Source organism: Anthonomus grandis, chromosome 5, assembly GCF_022605725.1.
Source record: "Anthonomus grandis grandis chromosome 5, icAntGran1.3, whole genome shotgun sequence".
In the NCBI taxonomy this organism is placed as follows: Eukaryota; Metazoa; Arthropoda; class Insecta; order Coleoptera; family Curculionidae; genus Anthonomus; species Anthonomus grandis.
Window position 1 is genome coordinate 27,309,433 of NC_065550.1, and position 18,501 is coordinate 27,327,933.

General features: G+C 30.0%; 2 protein-coding genes across 2 annotated transcripts; both read right to left on the reverse strand.

Moving 5' to 3' along the window:
• Positions 1-1,753: 1,753 nt before the first annotated feature.
• LOC126736721 (chymotrypsin-like) lies at positions 1,754-5,656 on the reverse strand. The gene is made up of 4 exons (XM_050441236.1): positions 5,537-5,656; positions 5,318-5,487; positions 5,070-5,261; positions 1,754-2,128 (listed from the first exon to the last, which is right to left on the reverse strand). The coding sequence occupies exons 1-4, from the start codon at positions 5,591-5,593 to the stop codon at positions 1,774-1,776; spliced, it is 774 nt and encodes a 257-aa protein (XP_050297193.1). The 5' UTR covers positions 5,594-5,656; the 3' UTR covers positions 1,754-1,773.
• Positions 5,657-8,307: 2,651 nt separating this feature from the next.
• LOC126736720 (chymotrypsin-2-like) lies at positions 8,308-18,501 on the reverse strand. The gene is made up of 4 exons (XM_050441235.1): positions 18,334-18,501; positions 18,091-18,272; positions 15,534-15,725; positions 8,308-8,792 (listed from the first exon to the last, which is right to left on the reverse strand). The coding sequence occupies exons 1-4, from the start codon at positions 18,403-18,405 to the stop codon at positions 8,417-8,419; spliced, it is 822 nt and encodes a 273-aa protein (XP_050297192.1). The 5' UTR covers positions 18,406-18,501; the 3' UTR covers positions 8,308-8,416.

Here is an 18,501-nt window from a genome sequence, read left to right on the forward strand (position 1 = left end):
TTAAAGTTTGCTTCCATACCTATGGTGCTACTTTATAATTATTGGTAAGTATCTATATCTAAATATCTTCAAAGTCCAGACTTTATTAATGTCCTAAATAAGCAATTTCTTGAGAACTAAATTGAAATCAAATAATATCTTAGTTGATGTGTTAATTTTTGTAGAAAGAGATGAGATATGCAATATTAACATTTATTTTTCTTAAAATTCAAAATTATCAAGTTTAGTAAAATGTGGGTACTTTTAAAGTAATCAGTATATTGTTAATTTTAAAATAATACAAAATTAATTCTGTAACAACTTTAAAGATCGCGCAATAGATCAGGTTTAAATTTCCCGCCACATGTCACCCAAGATTGTCGCCCCCGTCCTTGTCATTAACGTCAATATTCCATTCTTTCGACCATTACGCAACACGCATTTCTCTACATTGTCATTTGTCTTCAGTGGGTAAGACTTTGTAGCAGAAATATTCTAACGATATGGCAATTGGCTTGGGAGAATTTAACAGGAAGAAAAATGATGAAGAAGAAAAAGAAGAGGAGGAACGTTTATACAAAGAATCTTCTAAAACGGGTGAAACTCGTTGGATTTTATGTATTTTCTGTATGACATATATGCTACTAAAACATTAATAATAACGTATATGATTCGACAGGACTTCTTGACAAACTTCCAAGTTTGGAAGCGTATATTTCTTGAAATATGCGCCTCTAAGTCAGTCGCCGGCGATGGTGGCTGCCAAGAAAGATAAGCCGCTCGCATGCCGCTAACACATTTGCTAAAATCTGGTTTATGGCCGCGCGATTATCGGGATTTCACTTCCTATGGCGTGATTTACTATTATCTACGAATTATAGGTTTATTGGCTATAGAAAATTTAGCCAAATAGGGAGTGGAAAAAGAACTTTATCTGTTACTACTAAAATGGGCAATATTAATATTAATAAGCAGCTCACATCCACACATGAAGCATTCGCTAGAGAAATAAGCAAAATTATTTTTGATCCAACCTCATTTAAACATTTCTGACCCAAGGCAATACATATATACATACAGTAAAAAGTAGTAATATTTTGGGGTTGATACCCTTAAATTAAAGTCATTAAATTCATAAAACCAACTTTTAATTCGCCAACTTGACAACTTATTTTATTCTCGCGAGCGCGTCAGGCCGGGGACTGAAAAGTATTGCGTCGCATTTCCCGCCTCTTGCCGTGCTCAGCAATTCTGCTGGATCAGCTCTCTGGCGATCTGGAGATGTTTTTTAAGAAAGCCGCTTACATGTGTAAAATGTGACTGTGGACTTCATCCAAAAAATTGTTTCGAAAATTACCATATAAACTAAATAATATTAATTTTATGTATTTTATGCATGGAGTCCCTTTTGAGGGACGGATCATAATACACTAATAAAAACTAATATTTGATTTTTGTATTTTTTTTAAGTCATTTAACTAATTTATAAAGAAAAAGTACATAAAAAACAATTTTTATAAGTTCATGCATTAATGGGTTAATATAGACAGATATCAACAAGAAGGATGTGTTCGTGATGTAAAATTGTATTTCAGGCGTAAGCGTGTTCTTGAGTCCGTTTCAATACTATCAGGTTTCTATACTAGTAGGTCGAGCAGATACTAAAATATTTGTCGAATATAAACAATTCGACTCCTTGCCAAACCTTCAAGTTTGACAGCAGTATATTTGTTGAACAATAGGAGAAGTTCAAAGAGAAAAAGAAACAAAAAAATTCAATAGCTAAAATAATTTTTATTCAATTATATCAACATTTTTCAATATCCAAGACCTATAAAAAATAATACTTGTGTATTTACTATATTCCGCAGTTAACTCAGTTGGCCCACCAGACACAATACCATATAATGTATTGTTTATTACTAAGGGTCCACCACTATCACCCTTACGGTCCATTCGGCCATTGTGAATTTCTGAGCAAATAAAACCGCCATACACTTTTTTTTTCTCACAAAATGATTTTGTTCCAATTGTTACATTTACGGCTTGAAGACGTTTCGTAAGAGAGCCGTTTTTGTCCTGGCCGAAACCGCTAACTACAGCTGTGAGCCCTTCTATTTGCTCACGTTTGACAGATGCTGGAGGCAGCCTAAAATAAATAACTTACGTTTTAATTCTGTGATGATGGTATTTAATTGCGTATTGCACTGAATAATCTAAATATGAAGCTAAGAAAACTAATTTAACTTAAGAAGACTAAAGGTATACAAGACTTTACTTTAACTCTACTTTCAGATTCAGCAATGTACAATAATAATAATAATAGTTATTATTATTAATAAAGAGATAATGATATCCTATATCAAAAAAATGATATAATGAAAAATCATCATTTATCTAATCAAATGAAATGTGATAGATGAACTGACAGTGGTACAAAATTGGTTAAATACTTTTAAATTGACTTTAAATCTAAACAAAACAAATTACATGGCATTCTCTATAACACTGGCAAACCGTCCGGATTTTAACAGCATAAAAGTAGAAAACTCAAACCAAGAAATTAAAGAGGTTTCAAAAATAAAATACTTGGGCATCATTATGGATAGACATCTGAAATGGGAAAATCGGGTAGAAAAACTAACATCATATATTAGAAAAATTATTAATAAATTTTATCTTAAGAAACATTTTAAATAAAAACCTTTTGTTATCTGTATATAAATTTCTTGTAGAATCTTTATTAAGATATGGTTTGTTGTACAAAATTATTTACTTAAAGTAATTTATAAAAAAAATAGGCTTTACCCTACGAGGTTGTTATACTCTCTAAGACTATTTTTGATGTACGGTCTTTATACATCTTGGAGATAAGTATTTTTGTATATAAAAATTCTGAATTGAAAAAATATGTAAATCATAAGTATGAAACAAGAAATAAAATCAATAATTTTATAGAATTACCTAAAAGTAATACTAATACAAATTTGAGATTTGTTAATAATTTTGCACCCAAAATAAATAATCTTATTCCCCTTGAAATTAAAAATTGCCAAAATATTGATGTTTTTAAGAAAAAATGTCGATCATATATTTTTGAAAACATAAAAAGTTTTAAAAAACTCTTTTAGAATGGAGTTTAAGTTTGCAAGTGTTAATTAAGTAGGTATGCAAATTTTAAAGCCTGGTGGTTTTAGAAATTATTTTTATATAACTTGGGTATATTATTAGGTATTTAGTTGATTTTTATTGGAAATTGTGATATTTCTTATAATTTTATTTTATTTATTGTTTATTGGATAACAGTACTACACATACAGGTGTTAAGTCATCCAGGTAAGTCGTTGTTATTTATTAGTTTGGAATATTGTAAATTTGTCTGGGAATTAAATGTTTCATAGTAAATTTTTTGATTAAGATAAACACTTTGAATATATTAGTTTAGTTAGCTTTAATTTTTTTTCTTTTGTGTGTATATTAGATACTTAGATAATAGTCTCTGGAATCATAAGTGTCAAGAAAATCAAAATCAGAAAAAGGATGTACCAAGGAAATTTCCTATCACTATTATTCTTCATATTTGCACTGGCCCTATTTAACTATTTAGCTCACTCTTATACAGATAACCAGTGCAGAAAAGGAAAAATCAGCTATCTACGATCAATGACTTTTAACTGATAGCAAAAGATAACAACAAACTTGAAATGAAATAAAAAATAGCAAAAAAAAATTCAGGAACGACCTATGTATGGAAGTGATACAATACAAATTTGAAATAATAAAATAGATCTTAGCAGAAATCAGGCAATACAGAAGGAAACTAGAAAAAAAAATTGTGGTGCATTACATCCAAAATTAGATATAGAGAGATTTTACGTTCCAAGGCGAGACGAAAGTAGTGGATTTACTGATATCGGAACCAGTAACGAGATTAAAATACCTAGAACTAAAAAAACAAGATACACTCCTAAAAAATATGAAACGATAAGAGGAAAAAGTTAAAATAAAAAAGTAGAAGATCCAACAAATAATGAAGAAATAGAAGAAGAAAGGCCAAATGCTTAAAGAAACATAGAAGGAAACAATAAATAAAACAAGAATTTGAATGTAGCTTAAATTTAGAGGAACAAGACTAAAGACCGAATCACTTATCACTACAAGAACAGGCCACAGCAACCAACTATCTTTGCACCAGCATACATTTCTGAAAACCAGCATAGATCAAAAATTGTTTTAATAATTTATTATCTTCGATTACTCGATCCTCGCGGAGAACAAGTATACTGAATGTCACAACGCAGCATATCTGCACTGAAATCAATGTGACAGCAAAATGTATAATCATAAACCTAAACTAATTGTAGATCCAGATGAGGTCACGCTGATATACGACCTCAAAATAACTGATCGATCCATAAAACTCATTAAACCAGATCAGATTTGAAAGACAAATTAAAAAAGTAGTGCCTGATAATAAATCTTCGTTTCTTCAGATTATAACTTCACCGAGAAAGGCAAATAAAACCTAAAATATAAAATTATAGTGGTAAATATAATAAGACTGCGGAATGTAAATTATCACGGTGGTTATAGGAGCAAGCACCAGGCTCAAAACTTACATATTTTATTATTAAACAGATTTCGTTAAAACACTGCATACTTAGTTTACAAAAAGCGGTTTTGCTGAAAATTTCTCCACATTGTGTGAAAAGTGTTGCCATGATATCAGTATAAATAGACTACCAATCAAGTGCACGATCTGCACATCATATTCGATGTATCTATGGGAAATTTCGCAGATAATAATAATAATATAAATAAGTGGTTCTCTACAAAAATAAAGGCTATTTTTCCAAGATAAAAATTCAATAATAGACAAAATTTGTAAAAACAATAAAGAATTTACATATTTTTTACAAGAATACAAGCCTTAGCTGAATTGTTTCTTGTTATTGAAGCAGGAACATATTAAAGAATGATAGAAAGTAGCTAAAGAAAAATAGCAAAAATGAATTCTGTTTGATATGGAACATGGTTTAACCATATAAACTGATTAAATTTTCTTTTAATCTTGTGTAAAAAATACTTACAAAATTTTCATTATACTTCTTGAGAATGGTACACTTTCTGCTAGAGTTAGTATAGCGATATCAGCTTTAATAGAACCTTTACATCCCTTAACATAATCTTCGTGAATAATATAGTCTCTAATTTCAAAGTGATTTATCTTGCTTTCTATGTCACTACCTAAATAGACAACCATTCTTGAAACTCGTTCACACCTACAATTAAAATTCTCCTGTTAATCATTCAATTAAATTAATAAACTTTTACTTACGTGCCGCGTATCATAATACAATGTGCAGCTGTTAAAACATGGTTATGTGATATAAGAGATGCTCCACATTGACCGTTAAAACTTTTAAACGCGGTTAATAAATAGGCAAAATAAGGGAAATCTTTGGGACTGACACTCACTCCATTTGCTACTTTTTGGCCTGGGGGTGCCTGGAGAAAGGAGTGTGAGCGAGTAAATTTAAAAAGGAAAATAACTTACCGAGTAAATAAGCTGGATAAGAGTTACAAGTAAGAATAGCACAAAAATTCCCTTCATTTTTTTCTTATCTTACGGCAGGTGAATTAGTTGCTTAGGTTAGCAGATGTAGCTAATGGTAAAAGTTCTCGTATTTATTAGTGAAAAATCGTGATTTAGTAATATTCGTAGATAAGACATTATTTTCAGTTTATCAATTGGTAAGTCATGAAATACATAAAAGTTTGGGACGTGTGCACCATATTCGGCATAAAGCTTTAAAAATATATTGTTTTTAATTGCTCGACCAAGAAGTCATAATTTCTGTAGTCATAATACTTGGAGATAAAGATTAAAATAAAAAACTAAATAATGATATATAATTTGAAACAATATATTTTTAAGTAAAATCCACATTGTTGTCCAATTCATAATTTTATATATTTTGTTTGGTATTACGTCACTATTTCAAAAATATCAATATAATAATATTTCATACGCTTCTCATATGTTCAATTATAAAAAGAAAAAAACAGATGTATTCACGCCTTTAGAGGAAACATTAATCTTGTCGTTTCAATATTTGATCTCCATACATTAAAAACTCCACAACACGTTTCATAAAAACCTTCTACAATTTCTTTTAACCTTTATAATTTTTTTTTTAATAAGGTCTGAGGTTAAAAGACTTTTTACTAATTCTTAGCTGACAAAACTTTAAATATTGCTAAAAACAAATTATAGAATAATAATAATTATTTAATATATCACCACAACGAAATATACCAATTTTTCAAGCTACATTAACTCCATTTTCCTATCAAATTTGCTTTTGTAAAAGAGACACGATGATTCTTCAAATTTAAAAAAAAAGTTTTAAAACTAGAATTTGTCACAAATCAACTCATACTTTGTTTAGACTATAATTTATTTAGTCGCCGCGCCAGCCGCATGATATAAATTTAATATTTTATTACAGGCGGCATATTAAGTTTTATAAACAGTCTTAGCTTTATAAACAGAGTTATTAGATTTAATTTCTTAAAACCGCTTATTTAATTTCCTTACTAAAGCCGACAAATAGTACAAAGATCCTTCTATAATCAAAATGCAACGTTTCATTATGTAAGCATTTTACACAGCCACATTCTCCACTCCATCCATATTTTTATATACATTCACACTTTTAACTTCAGGCCAACAGGTCATTAAACAGTATATAACACAAGATTCGGTTAGAATCAGAATTTTACTTTGTAAAATTTTTATTTGTATATTTTATACAACAATTAACAGAATTGTACGGTTAGTGCAGTGCTTTATTTCATTCTTCTAATTACACTTATTTACCGAAAAATTGGTGTTTTATTGAAGAAAAAAATCACAACCCAGAATACCGTGTGTGGAAAAGCCCATACACAAAACATACTTATTGATATCTTAATTTTAATTCTTCTAATGATAGTAAATAGGGGTTTATACAATCATGCAAAAATTATTTGTAATAATTCAGATTCAACAACTGAAAAAGATTTAATAAAGATTGAATTTTTTAATACTGAAACTATAGTATTGTGATACATTTTTTAAATTCCTTGTACTTGTGATAAATTTATGAATTCATGAACATAAAACTTAAAGCAGAAAACACAATGATTTTCAAAAATTACATGAAAAATAACATGCATTTGACCATAACCATAGAATAAACTGAGCATCTTCCTCAATTTTAGCAAAGAAAATTAAGGGAAAGTGCATTTATAATGTTTAGATAAATGCATATGTACATACTTTTTTATTGGGTTGATTTAATGCACGGATTCCTATGCTTACGAGAAAGATAAAGCAGAGAAATTTTAAACACTAATTAATTATTCTAAGAATATTCTTTTGCCTAATGCCTTGTGCTAATATCCAAAAACGTCGACCTAGTTGTTCCTTATATTTAGACAGAGCCTACCTCGGTTATTTTTTCCACCCCGTATAAGCATTGAGCTAAAGCAGTGATATAGCATATATGCATAAAGTAAAGTAGAGAACTTAAGCATATTTATATGTGTTATATATTTTAACCATATCTATATATTATAAAAAATAAATTACTTTTTTTGTGTCCATTTAAGTTATGCCTGGAAATTATAAAATTTACTATTTTTAACTTTATCAATCTTAGAAATTTTATTAATTCTAAAGGTTAGTTAAAAAATCCATCTTAGTAGAGTTTATTCTAAATACATTCGCGTAAATGTACCCATTAGTAACAAATATATAATATAAAAAAACGATATGTAACTGAACAAACTTGTCAATTGCTTTTTGAACTACTAATGTTTATTAATTTATTAATTTTTTATTCCATGTATTAATTTGAAAAAAAACTTTTTTAAAATTTCTTTTGCAACAATTTATTTTTTTTCGCCTTGCAATTTATATAACATAATATTATATTTAATAAAATCCTATTAAGAAAAGTGACAAAAAAGAAACTTTTATGTCTTGAATAGCTTTCATTATTCATATTCTTCCAAGCATTTGGAAGGAAAAAAACTCACAAACACTAAACAAATTATTAGTTCTTTTATCTTGATATTTTTTAAATTATTTACTTCTAGGCAAGCTTTTTTTCTACGTACTAATAAATCTATAAAAATAAAATAAAGTTTTAGGTACATAAAACTTATATTTCTTTTAAAAATGCCTGAATCTTCAAAATAAAAGTGAGTTTTTCTTAGTTTTTGAAGTACTCGAAAATAAACAAAAACACAAAGAATGACAACAGATACTAAAAAACTATATGCTCTAAAACTACTTTATATTTATCAACATAATGTTAAAAAAGTATACAGATATATTTAAACCTGTGGTGTCTAAAATATTTCCAATTTCACTGTTAAATCGAATCTCTTATCCAGCATGAGCTTGCATCTGCTTCTTTATCCAACTAGTATAAGCTATAACACTAGTATATGCACTATATGTATCCTTTTCGCAAGCGACTTGTTTATTCGTATTAGGACCATATGATATAAGTCCAATCACAGTATTGTTGATCACGACAGGTCCACCGCTGTCCCCTCCGCAATCGCCTCTATGATCTTTAAGATCCGTACAAATGTGATCTGTGGGCACCTTATATTTAGCACAAAACGGTCGTGGTTGGATTGTGACGTTGGTAGATTTCAAGTAAGTTGGAAATACCCCGTTTTCGTCTTTACCAAATCCGGTGACTATAGCTTTTTGGTTTTCTAACATTAAGGTTGTAAGCCCTGGTCCTGGTAGCCTAAAAATAAATTGATTTTGTGTTATTTGAAACCGCAATAGTCCAGACGCATATGATCTTCTAATGTGATATATTTAGCAAATTTTAATGCTAACCAATTTTTTTTGAAGAAGTAATTAATACAAAATTACACTAAAAGCTTATACAAAAGCAGTTATGTCTTATATAATATTATTTTCCGAATCTGTAAGATACGTATACAGGTTGGCGAATAGAAGACTATACATAGGCATTATAAATGGCAATACTTTTTATCATCCCTATGTGTAAGTCTGATTTGCTAATTTCGGCACGGCACAATCAGCAGATCTTATTTTAGTGTGTGATTGCATACTGCGCTGTTGAGTCTTTCAGCGACCATATTATTGGTCCATTTTTCATTGATGATGGTAAGTCTTTCTGCCGTTTAACTGCTCCTTGATATAGACCTGGAATCAGTCTATTTTTAACAAGATAAATATCCTACTCATAATCCGGTTAAAATAAAAGAATTTTTCACAAATCCTCTTTCTAACCTTATTAGTGGGACTGGCAATATTAAGCGGCCTCCAAAGTCTCCCGATTTATCGCCAAATGACTTTTATTTGTGTGACTTTTATTACCTGAAGGAGTCTGTTTATAAATATTATAATAGTACGCCAACGAATTTAGAGGAGTTGAGAAACAAAATTGTTGAAACTGCCAATTCCATTTTACCTCAAACTCTTTTGGAAGTAAGAAACAGCTTTTACGATAGGCTTAAAACTTTAACTCTTTTAACTTTAACTTTAGTTTAGCTAAAGAAAAGATTATTTTGGAGCTTTTTATTAGAAAAAAAAAGTGTAATAAGAATTTATGTGGGTTTAATACATGTAATTACTGCATTAGAAAAATATTATACCAATGCCGCGTAATCTTTTTTTAAATTTTGTCGCAAGAGATACCAGCGACGCCAGACGTATACTAAAATTAAATTTTAAATAATCGAGTTTGAACCTCGAACACCAGCGTATTGTTGCGGCCACAGATGTAAATAGCTCCGCACGGAGCGCGTAGAGATGTGCGAGATCTGTGGTCGCGGCAATGCATCATCTGGCCTGTTAGAAACTTAATGTAGTGATCCATTCGCCAATCTGTATAGTATATATAATAGTAATGTTTATGTATAGAGTAGAGTTATAATAAACGACAAAATATTGTGTACAATAAAACTAATCTTCTATTATTACTTATAGACGTACAGTAGGAAGATTTTTCCCACTTAGTACCATCGAATATTATAAATAAACTTTTTTGTAGTGGGAACAGGTCTATTAACCGTAGGGGATTATCCCTATACAATAATTTCAGAAAAGAATCGACTCATAACATTTGCATGTATCCAAAGAACTGCGTTTAAATTTACATTTAATTTCTTTTGACTAAGATACTGGTCAAATAATTAACATGACTTCATCAAGTCAACATGGAATCAATATTAATACATAAAAACTTTGCAGATTGCACATTTGTAATAGACTCATGCTTAGTTCAAACCAAGTTTGCGATCAATCAATGACGTGTGGGTTTCTAAAGCTGATAAGGGATGATTTCTGTAGATCCCATATTAATTATTCTTGTGAATTGATGACCAAAGATTGTGAATTTGTGGGTAAGACCGGAGTGGCTTTTGACTCATTTCTAGTTGAATATTAAGCCAGGCTTGGCACACCCTTCTAAAAATGTTGATGAGTTAATATTTGCAATCTGTGTAAGTTCATTCTCAGATAAGTAGAAAGTTGTTAGAGAAATCTGCAAACTTAAGGCTTAAATCATTGCGAAATAATAAAAAAAAGTAAAGGTGAGAAAATTCCGCCTTGTAGAACTCGAACCGTACTTTTTATTTTGGATTTTTGACCTGGATTTGTAATTAAGAATCGTTCTTGATTTGAATGTCAAAAAAATGTTTATGACAAAATTGAAGGCCTTGGATAGATCATAATAATTTCCAACAATAAACCGTTTTATATCAGGCTGATAATGAATACGATTCAAGCTCTTAAAGAGATTTTCAAAAGTTTCAGTAGATTTTCCTTCTAAAAATCCATGCTGACAGTATGGAGGTGAATTATGTTTTGAGAGGTATTGTGTTGGAGGAACATACATAGGCTTTTCGAACATTTTTCAAAAACATTTTTTATTAGCGTCTTTTTTTAAAAATTGAAATAACTTTGGCAGTTTTTAGTAAATTAGCAGATTTGTTTTGTTCAAACGAACTCTTTTCTTAATATATTTTCTACAGGAATGATAATATATTCTTAAGATAAAGCAGCAGATTATAGAGGATTATTGCATTAGGAATTTTAAACCAAGAAAACCTATAATTTTCTTCAGACGATGTTAGCAAGTTTGATTTTGTTCCTTATAATGTAATGATGATTAAAGGGCTAGTTATTTCACCAAATAAATACATTAGCATGTTTTTACATATCGTTCATTTAATAATAATTTTATTAGTTTTCAGAATATTTTATATTGTATTTTTTTCTGCCTAATTTTTATTAATTTAAAGACGTACCCCTGCCCAGAATAAATAATTGACCAAAGAAGCTAAATATAAAATTGCAAAAAGGTTATATAGTTAGTACAATAAATTTTATAATTAATATTAAAGAAAAACGCATGATTTAAGCTCAAAGAAAGAAAACGTTAAATATGTTTATTGTTATTTTCGCCTTTTTAAGTCTAAACCTGTTGTATGCACCCACCTATTGGTAACAAAATATTAAATACAAAATAAAAATATCGAAATAAAATAAACATATACATATACATTCTAAATAAAGACCTGTGCAGCAGAAAACTTTTAAACGAGCCTTGTTAGTCCGGTAACGATTTTTGCAAGTAATTGTTAAAAGAAAGATAATTTTTGCTTAAAATTGGTTTCTGAGATATGTCGTGTTATAGTCGATAAAAAATGTTACATATTTAATTCCATTGGGTTTCTGATAATTAAATAAACATTTCTTTCTATACCTGGATATACATAAAAAATAAGCGCATCGTCCCTTGAAGAACGTAACTTTGAAATACACTAAATTTAGTATGTTTAGAGTTAAAATAGCAAAGAATTATTTTAACCGTAAAAAAGTTTTTTTTTTATCTACAAGTTGTATGTATACATTTGACTATAATTAAACTTTAGATGTATACATTTTAAGTGAAATTATGGTCCTTCGATCTGGAGTTCAATTTTCAATATGGCATTTATTTGGAATGTTTGGCCCGGGACTTATGACTATTATATTATATTACACTACATAGACTATTATAAGTGAAAAATAGTGATAATGCGAAGATTTGTATAGTGGTACATGGCCAGAGGCTACGCATCACCATACAATGTTATTTCAGAGCGTACTTTTAAATTGTTCAAAATTCCGAAGGTAACAAGGTAGATTTTTAATATTAGTTTAATTTAGTCGTATGCGTGGTTAGAGACTACACATAAATAAGAGTGTTTTAAAGTGTCTTGATTTAAGTATGAAAAATATTTATAAAGGGAAAAACTGTATCGTGGTACGTCGTCTTTTTATTTAAATCCAAAAAAAACAAATACATACATAGTTAATCATACATAGAAAATAATGGCGAAGTCTAGCTCTAGGGCTACTCCTACTTAACCATTAAAAATAGATAGCATAAAGAAGAATAGAGATACAAGAAAGGGTATATTGCCGGAATTAAATGCTCAAGTTCCTTGCACAGGTAAAGTGAAAGGGACGTGCAGCAAACTCAGAATAAAAATACACAGACCATTGGTGCAATAAAACATAATTTTTCAACTTAAAGACTTTGATGAGATTGAACATATTTAGTTGTATTTGCGCTTGAAAGAGGAAAGAACGAAATTTAAATTTGAATTTATTAAACTTTATTCTTTGCTTCCTACATTTAAGTGATGAACTTTGTTTCTTGAAATAAACTTACTCTTGAGTTTTTTTATAGCAGAGGTCTTAGAAGTGTCGGTGATAATTTTATTAACAAAATTGGCAAGATGAAAATTCCATCTGATATATTCAGCCAATTTCTGAAATTTTATGCGATATGTAGTCTCCCTTTTTAATGCCATATATTAACCTAACAAGAGTTTTGCATTTTTTGAATTCTTTGTTGTTCTAATAACCGCAAACAAGGCATATATAAAATCGCAGTAAGCATACTGACTAAGAACAAGAGACTCACCGAGTAGCTTTTTTCATTTAAAATTAAGTGAGTGTCTCTGAATGAAAATTAATTTTAGGGCCAAAAAGGCTTTTTTATTCAACTGTTTGATATGTCGCTAAAACGAAGACCTTCGTCCATATGTAAACCTAAATTTCTCGCGGAAGCTATGAAAGAAAGTATGACCCGTCCTAGGTTAATATTAACATTATTTTTGACAATCGTTTTATTTTTTTACTTGCAAAACATAGAAGCTTGGATTTATTGAATAAAGTTGTAGATTATGTTCATTAGACAGAGACCTAATGGTTTCTTAGTCGTGATTAGCACGCTGTGTTGCATCAGCAAGCTGTACAGAAATTAGTAGAACAACGGAGATAAAATAGAGCCTTGAGGAACACCGAATATATTCAAATAGTTCAATATTCTTTACTCCTTATTAGTCAAAGGTTATTTATCATAATTCATAAAAATACGCCTTATGCGTATGTCGTCATTTAAGTTGGAAAAATTATGATACTGGGAATAGCTGTATATGTTGATGCCTAGCTTCTGATCACGCACAACGCGGTTTCAGGGCATTTTTTTGAAATTGTTCAAAATTCCACCAACAACCCTTACCGAGTTGATTTCTAAAATTGTACAAGAAATTACTTGGCTACGTATATCTTATGTGTGTACATCATCAGACATTGCTTTTGACTTGGGATATAATACCAAATGTATGTAAAATTGTAAAATGTTACAATTTTCCTTAAAAGTCTAAATTTGCCATTTTACAAAAATGGCTTTAATTTTAAAAGTTTTTGAGATACAAAAATCCTTAATACTTCAAAATGTTCACCCTGAAAAGTTACATATTTAAGTGAAACTCCTATTTTTTAACCCTCAAATAATTTCGAAAATATCTCAAAAAATGTGACATTCTATAAAAAATCATATATTACCAAAATCACTTTAGCTAAGTGAATTTTCTAATTATAAAATCTTGGGATATCACAACGTTCCACATGTTAAATCCAGTATCAGACATTGCTTTTGATTAGACTGAAAGACTTTTTAAAATATTTTCGGTGGTTTGGTCCGAAATGTGTGTAAAATTGTAAAATGTTACAGTTTTTCCTTTAAAACTCTAAATTTGCTAATTTACAAAAATGTCTCTAGCTTTGAAAGTTTTTGAGATACATAAATCCTTGATACCTTAAAATATTTACCCTTGAAGGTCACATATTTAGATGAAACTCTTATTTAAGAGCCTTAAATAGTTTCGAAAAGATCTCAAAAAATGTAAAGATTTTGAGATCTTTGTAAAGAAAAATAAAAAAAAAACAGATATTACCAAAATCACTTAAGCTAAGTTAATTTTTTAGTTATAAGATCTTGGGATATCTATCACAACCTTTCATATATCAAATACATCATCAGATGTTGCATTTAAAATTTAAAAATCCAAATTTACTGGCTTATAAAAATTCCTCTAGCTTCAACAGTTTTCAAGGTACACAAATCCTTAATATCTCAAAATGTTTACCCTAAAAGGCCACATATATCGGTAAGGCTCTTATTTAAGAGCCCTAAATAATTTCGAAAATATCTCAAAAATTAAATTTCTTATAAAAACCAGTTATTACCAAAAGCACCTTAGCCAAGTGATTTTTTCTAATTATAAAATGTTGGGATATCACAACGTCTTGCATGTAAAATACATCATTAGACATTGCTCTTAACGGACTTAAATTAAAAAAAAATTTTTTTGATGATTTGGAGGATGTAGTACGAAATATTTGTAAAATTTTAGAGTTTTTCCTTAAAAGTCCTAATTTGCTGGTTTTCAAAATTGCCTCTAGTTTCAAAAGTTATTGAGCCAAAAAATTCTTAATAACTAAAAATGTTTGCCTTCAAAGGTCACATATTTGGGTGAAACTCTTATTTTAAAGCCTAAAAATGTTAAAAATATCTCAAAAAAGTAAAATATTGCAACAAAAACAGATATTACCTTGATATGTCACAACGTTTTGTATGTCAAATACATAACAAGACATTGTTTTTGATGGAACTAAAATATTTTTGATGGTTTGGGAGATGTAAGTAAAATTTTAGAGTTTTTGTTTCAAACTCAAAATTTGCTAGTTTGCAAAAATGTGTCTAGCTTCAGAGGTTTTTGAGGTACAAAAGTCCTTAATACCTCAAAATATTTATCCTGGAAGTTCGCGTTTTTGAGTGAAAATTTTATTTAAGAGCCTCAAATTATTTCGAAAATATCTGAAAAAATGTAAAAATTTGCAAAAAATTTATTATTTTTCTAAGAGTTTTTTCAGCAAAGTAGTTATCTACGAAGAAAGAACCTACTGTTTTGGTTTAAATCAAAAGCATATGATTGACCGCTGAAATAAGAGAAAAAATACGAAAAACGACGGTAGACCAAGAAACCTTTGATCTAGAAAAATATTAATTCATTATGATTTTTCACGCATATGCAACTTAGTTAAGAATTGACCTGTAGAAGCATAAAAAAAACGAAATTTTAAAATGAATTTGTTCCATTCATACGTTACTTACTCTACTGGTTTAATATAAGTAGAATATTCAACTTTTTCTTTCAAAACCAGGACGGCCACATCATAATATGCGGGATTGCAGTCATACTTCTCGTGTTCGTGAACATCTTCTGCTAAAATAGTTCTCCTTTCTGTGTTGTCGTTTTGTCTCTGTATGCCAAAGTGAGCCAGAATGTAGAACACTCTTTGACACCTAAAAAATTATTAAGTTTCAGCGTTATATAACTATAATATTGAACTGGCAGGAGTGGGTACAAAAGAGATAGAAAAAACTTCATTTAACGATTTATTTATAACATTAGAAAATAATTAGTTGTATTAGTTGTTATGTTAATTAATGTGGTGCGATAAAAAGTCTGTGAATGTTAGGTCCAACCTTTTAATTCAGTTTTAGCTTATGAGGAAATAACTGTTTTTTAAAAGGAAAATGTAACGAATGCGATATATTATAAAAATATTTGCTAGTGTGTGAAATTTAACTAAGTCATCTTAAAATTATTATTACAAAAATTATAGGGTATTTTGTTCGACTGTGATGGTAATTATAGGATAAGTTAAATAATAAAATTTTTAAGATGACTCAGCTTAACTTTACTCTCCAATTAATGTGGATCTAAACAACAACTTTTGTATATTTCAATAATCTCGAGATATGACCCATATTTTATCATTTTTAAATAAGACACCCTGTATTTTTTGGTTGCAAGAAATTGAATCACAATACACATTTAACCCTTTGGGACCCAATTTTATTTTTAATGATTTTAAGGATGTTTTTGCGAGTTATGGTATTTTAAGATATCATTTGACAATATATACTAGTTAAAAGAAGAAAAATATATACAGGGAGAGCAAAAAATTGTGGGACAAATATTTCCCAGCGGGATATTTAGGTGGGTTATAAATCCCTTTTTGTATTTCAAAATTTTTATTTTTTTATTCACAAAAAGACAACCTACAAAGGTAAGTATTTTAGGACGAACGATAAAGTACAAAACAATGCTTGCACAATCCTACATCGCACATTGCACAAATAGTAGTGGTTCTACGTTCTTTTTTCTGAAGAGTGCAACGAGCACATCTTCGCCGTTTCGATGTTTCTATTGGAAGGTGATCACAGAAGTTTGCTGTTGTCCTTCTTCGATTAGGTCCTCTGATAAGGTAAATAAAAAAATTCCAGTAAGGGTATCTTTTTTTGGCTACGACGTAAGTCATTATATATTACCCAGCTGTTAACAACAGCAATCATCAAAAGTCGATAAAATACTTTTTTTCACCATTTGCATGATTTTCTGCCAAAGTCATACATACCACTCATCTGATCTGCCTGATCCACACCACCCATTTTTTCATCATAGTATGCAATAGCAGTGGGACTTGGTACGTCAACTCTCTGCCCAGTCTTGTCTTTTCTCTTCACACAGATCATATCAGGGGTATGACAGTTACTCAAAAGAATAACCTGCTTTGTATCTTGCCATTTGATCGCAATAGAGTTTGTTCGATTTGATAAAAACTCGCATTCACCCCTAGACGATTTTCGTTTTTCGATTAATTTTTTTGGCATGTCTTTTCTTGTAATAATAGCTGTTCCCACAGCTGGGTATTGGAGGGAATCCATCAAACGGACTGATGTAAAAAATCGATCAAAGTCGAGAACTACGTTTGGATTTTGTATAGTTTCACATAATTTTTTTACATCAGTTTCGCCCAAAGTGCCGCTCCTTTCAACGTTGTCCTTGCCGCAATTTACATTTGCATAGTATGTATATCCTGTAACAGGAGTTTCAGCCTCTTGATCTGAATTTTCAGCAGAAATAACGCCGTCGTTGGGTTGGGTTAGGTTCTTGTTTGCATCACTTTCAATGTCTCCACTATCTTCGTCCGAAGTATCTGAGAGCTGATACAACTCGTCGGACTCTTCACTATTATGGAATGGGTATTCTTCTGAGGAAGAGTCTTCATATGGGGATTGCACCTCTTCTCCGGATGACAACTCTTCTAAATTGTCAGCAAGATCTTGAAGCTCTGCCCTAGTCAACTTCTTTCTTGACATACTGTAAAATACCATTGGGATATAAATCACCCTACCAGAAAACCCACTGAGACACATATATCCCATAGCCAAATATTACACCCAAAATGCAAAAACCAAAACAAAAAAACCATCAAAATACTTTGCTGTTATATATGCTGAACTTACCTAAACAGATTGTTTCAAAAACCACACAAAAACTATAAAATTTGTAAAAAAACAGTGTCAAAAACCAACAACGTGCTCGCTTTTCGGCGTTTACAATCAGAATGACCTCCAAAAAGAATGTCGCTGCCTGTCGAAAAATTGTTAAAATCTTAAAATACCCGCTAATGACAATTTCCATTAAAAACGGGACAGATAGCGCCCAGCAGATGTTATGAAATGTATGTTGGGATTTATTTGTCCCATTGGGGCCGAAAGGGTTAACATTAATAAATTGTCTTGCAATAACTGCGAGGTTCTAATTAATTTAATTAAAACCAGAATAATTAAATAGAATATCATATTTAATGTGACTTACTGCAAAGCATTGTTTATGACGCAATGCGCGGTGGTTAAAACGTGTCTCTCCGATATAAGGGATCCTCCACAAATAAACGCGCGAATTCTGCCTTCTTTACTACGGTACGCCAGTTCTAGATATACATAGTAAGGAACAAAACTTATCTCTCCTTTCATTATCCTAAACTGGGGATCAAAATTCTAAAAATTGAAAATAAGAATATTAATAAAATTAATTAGATTTATTATTCGAATTACCTACCTCCCCAGGCACTCTGAGGAGGGCGGAGGCCAAAGTGCATAAGCCAAAAATCAAGATCAGTCGCTGTACCATCTTGCTGTAAAAAACTGGTAAAACTGATTAAACCTTTTGAGTTTGTGATTGTTTTATTTAATTCTTATGCCATTTTCTATTGTATTGTATTATAAA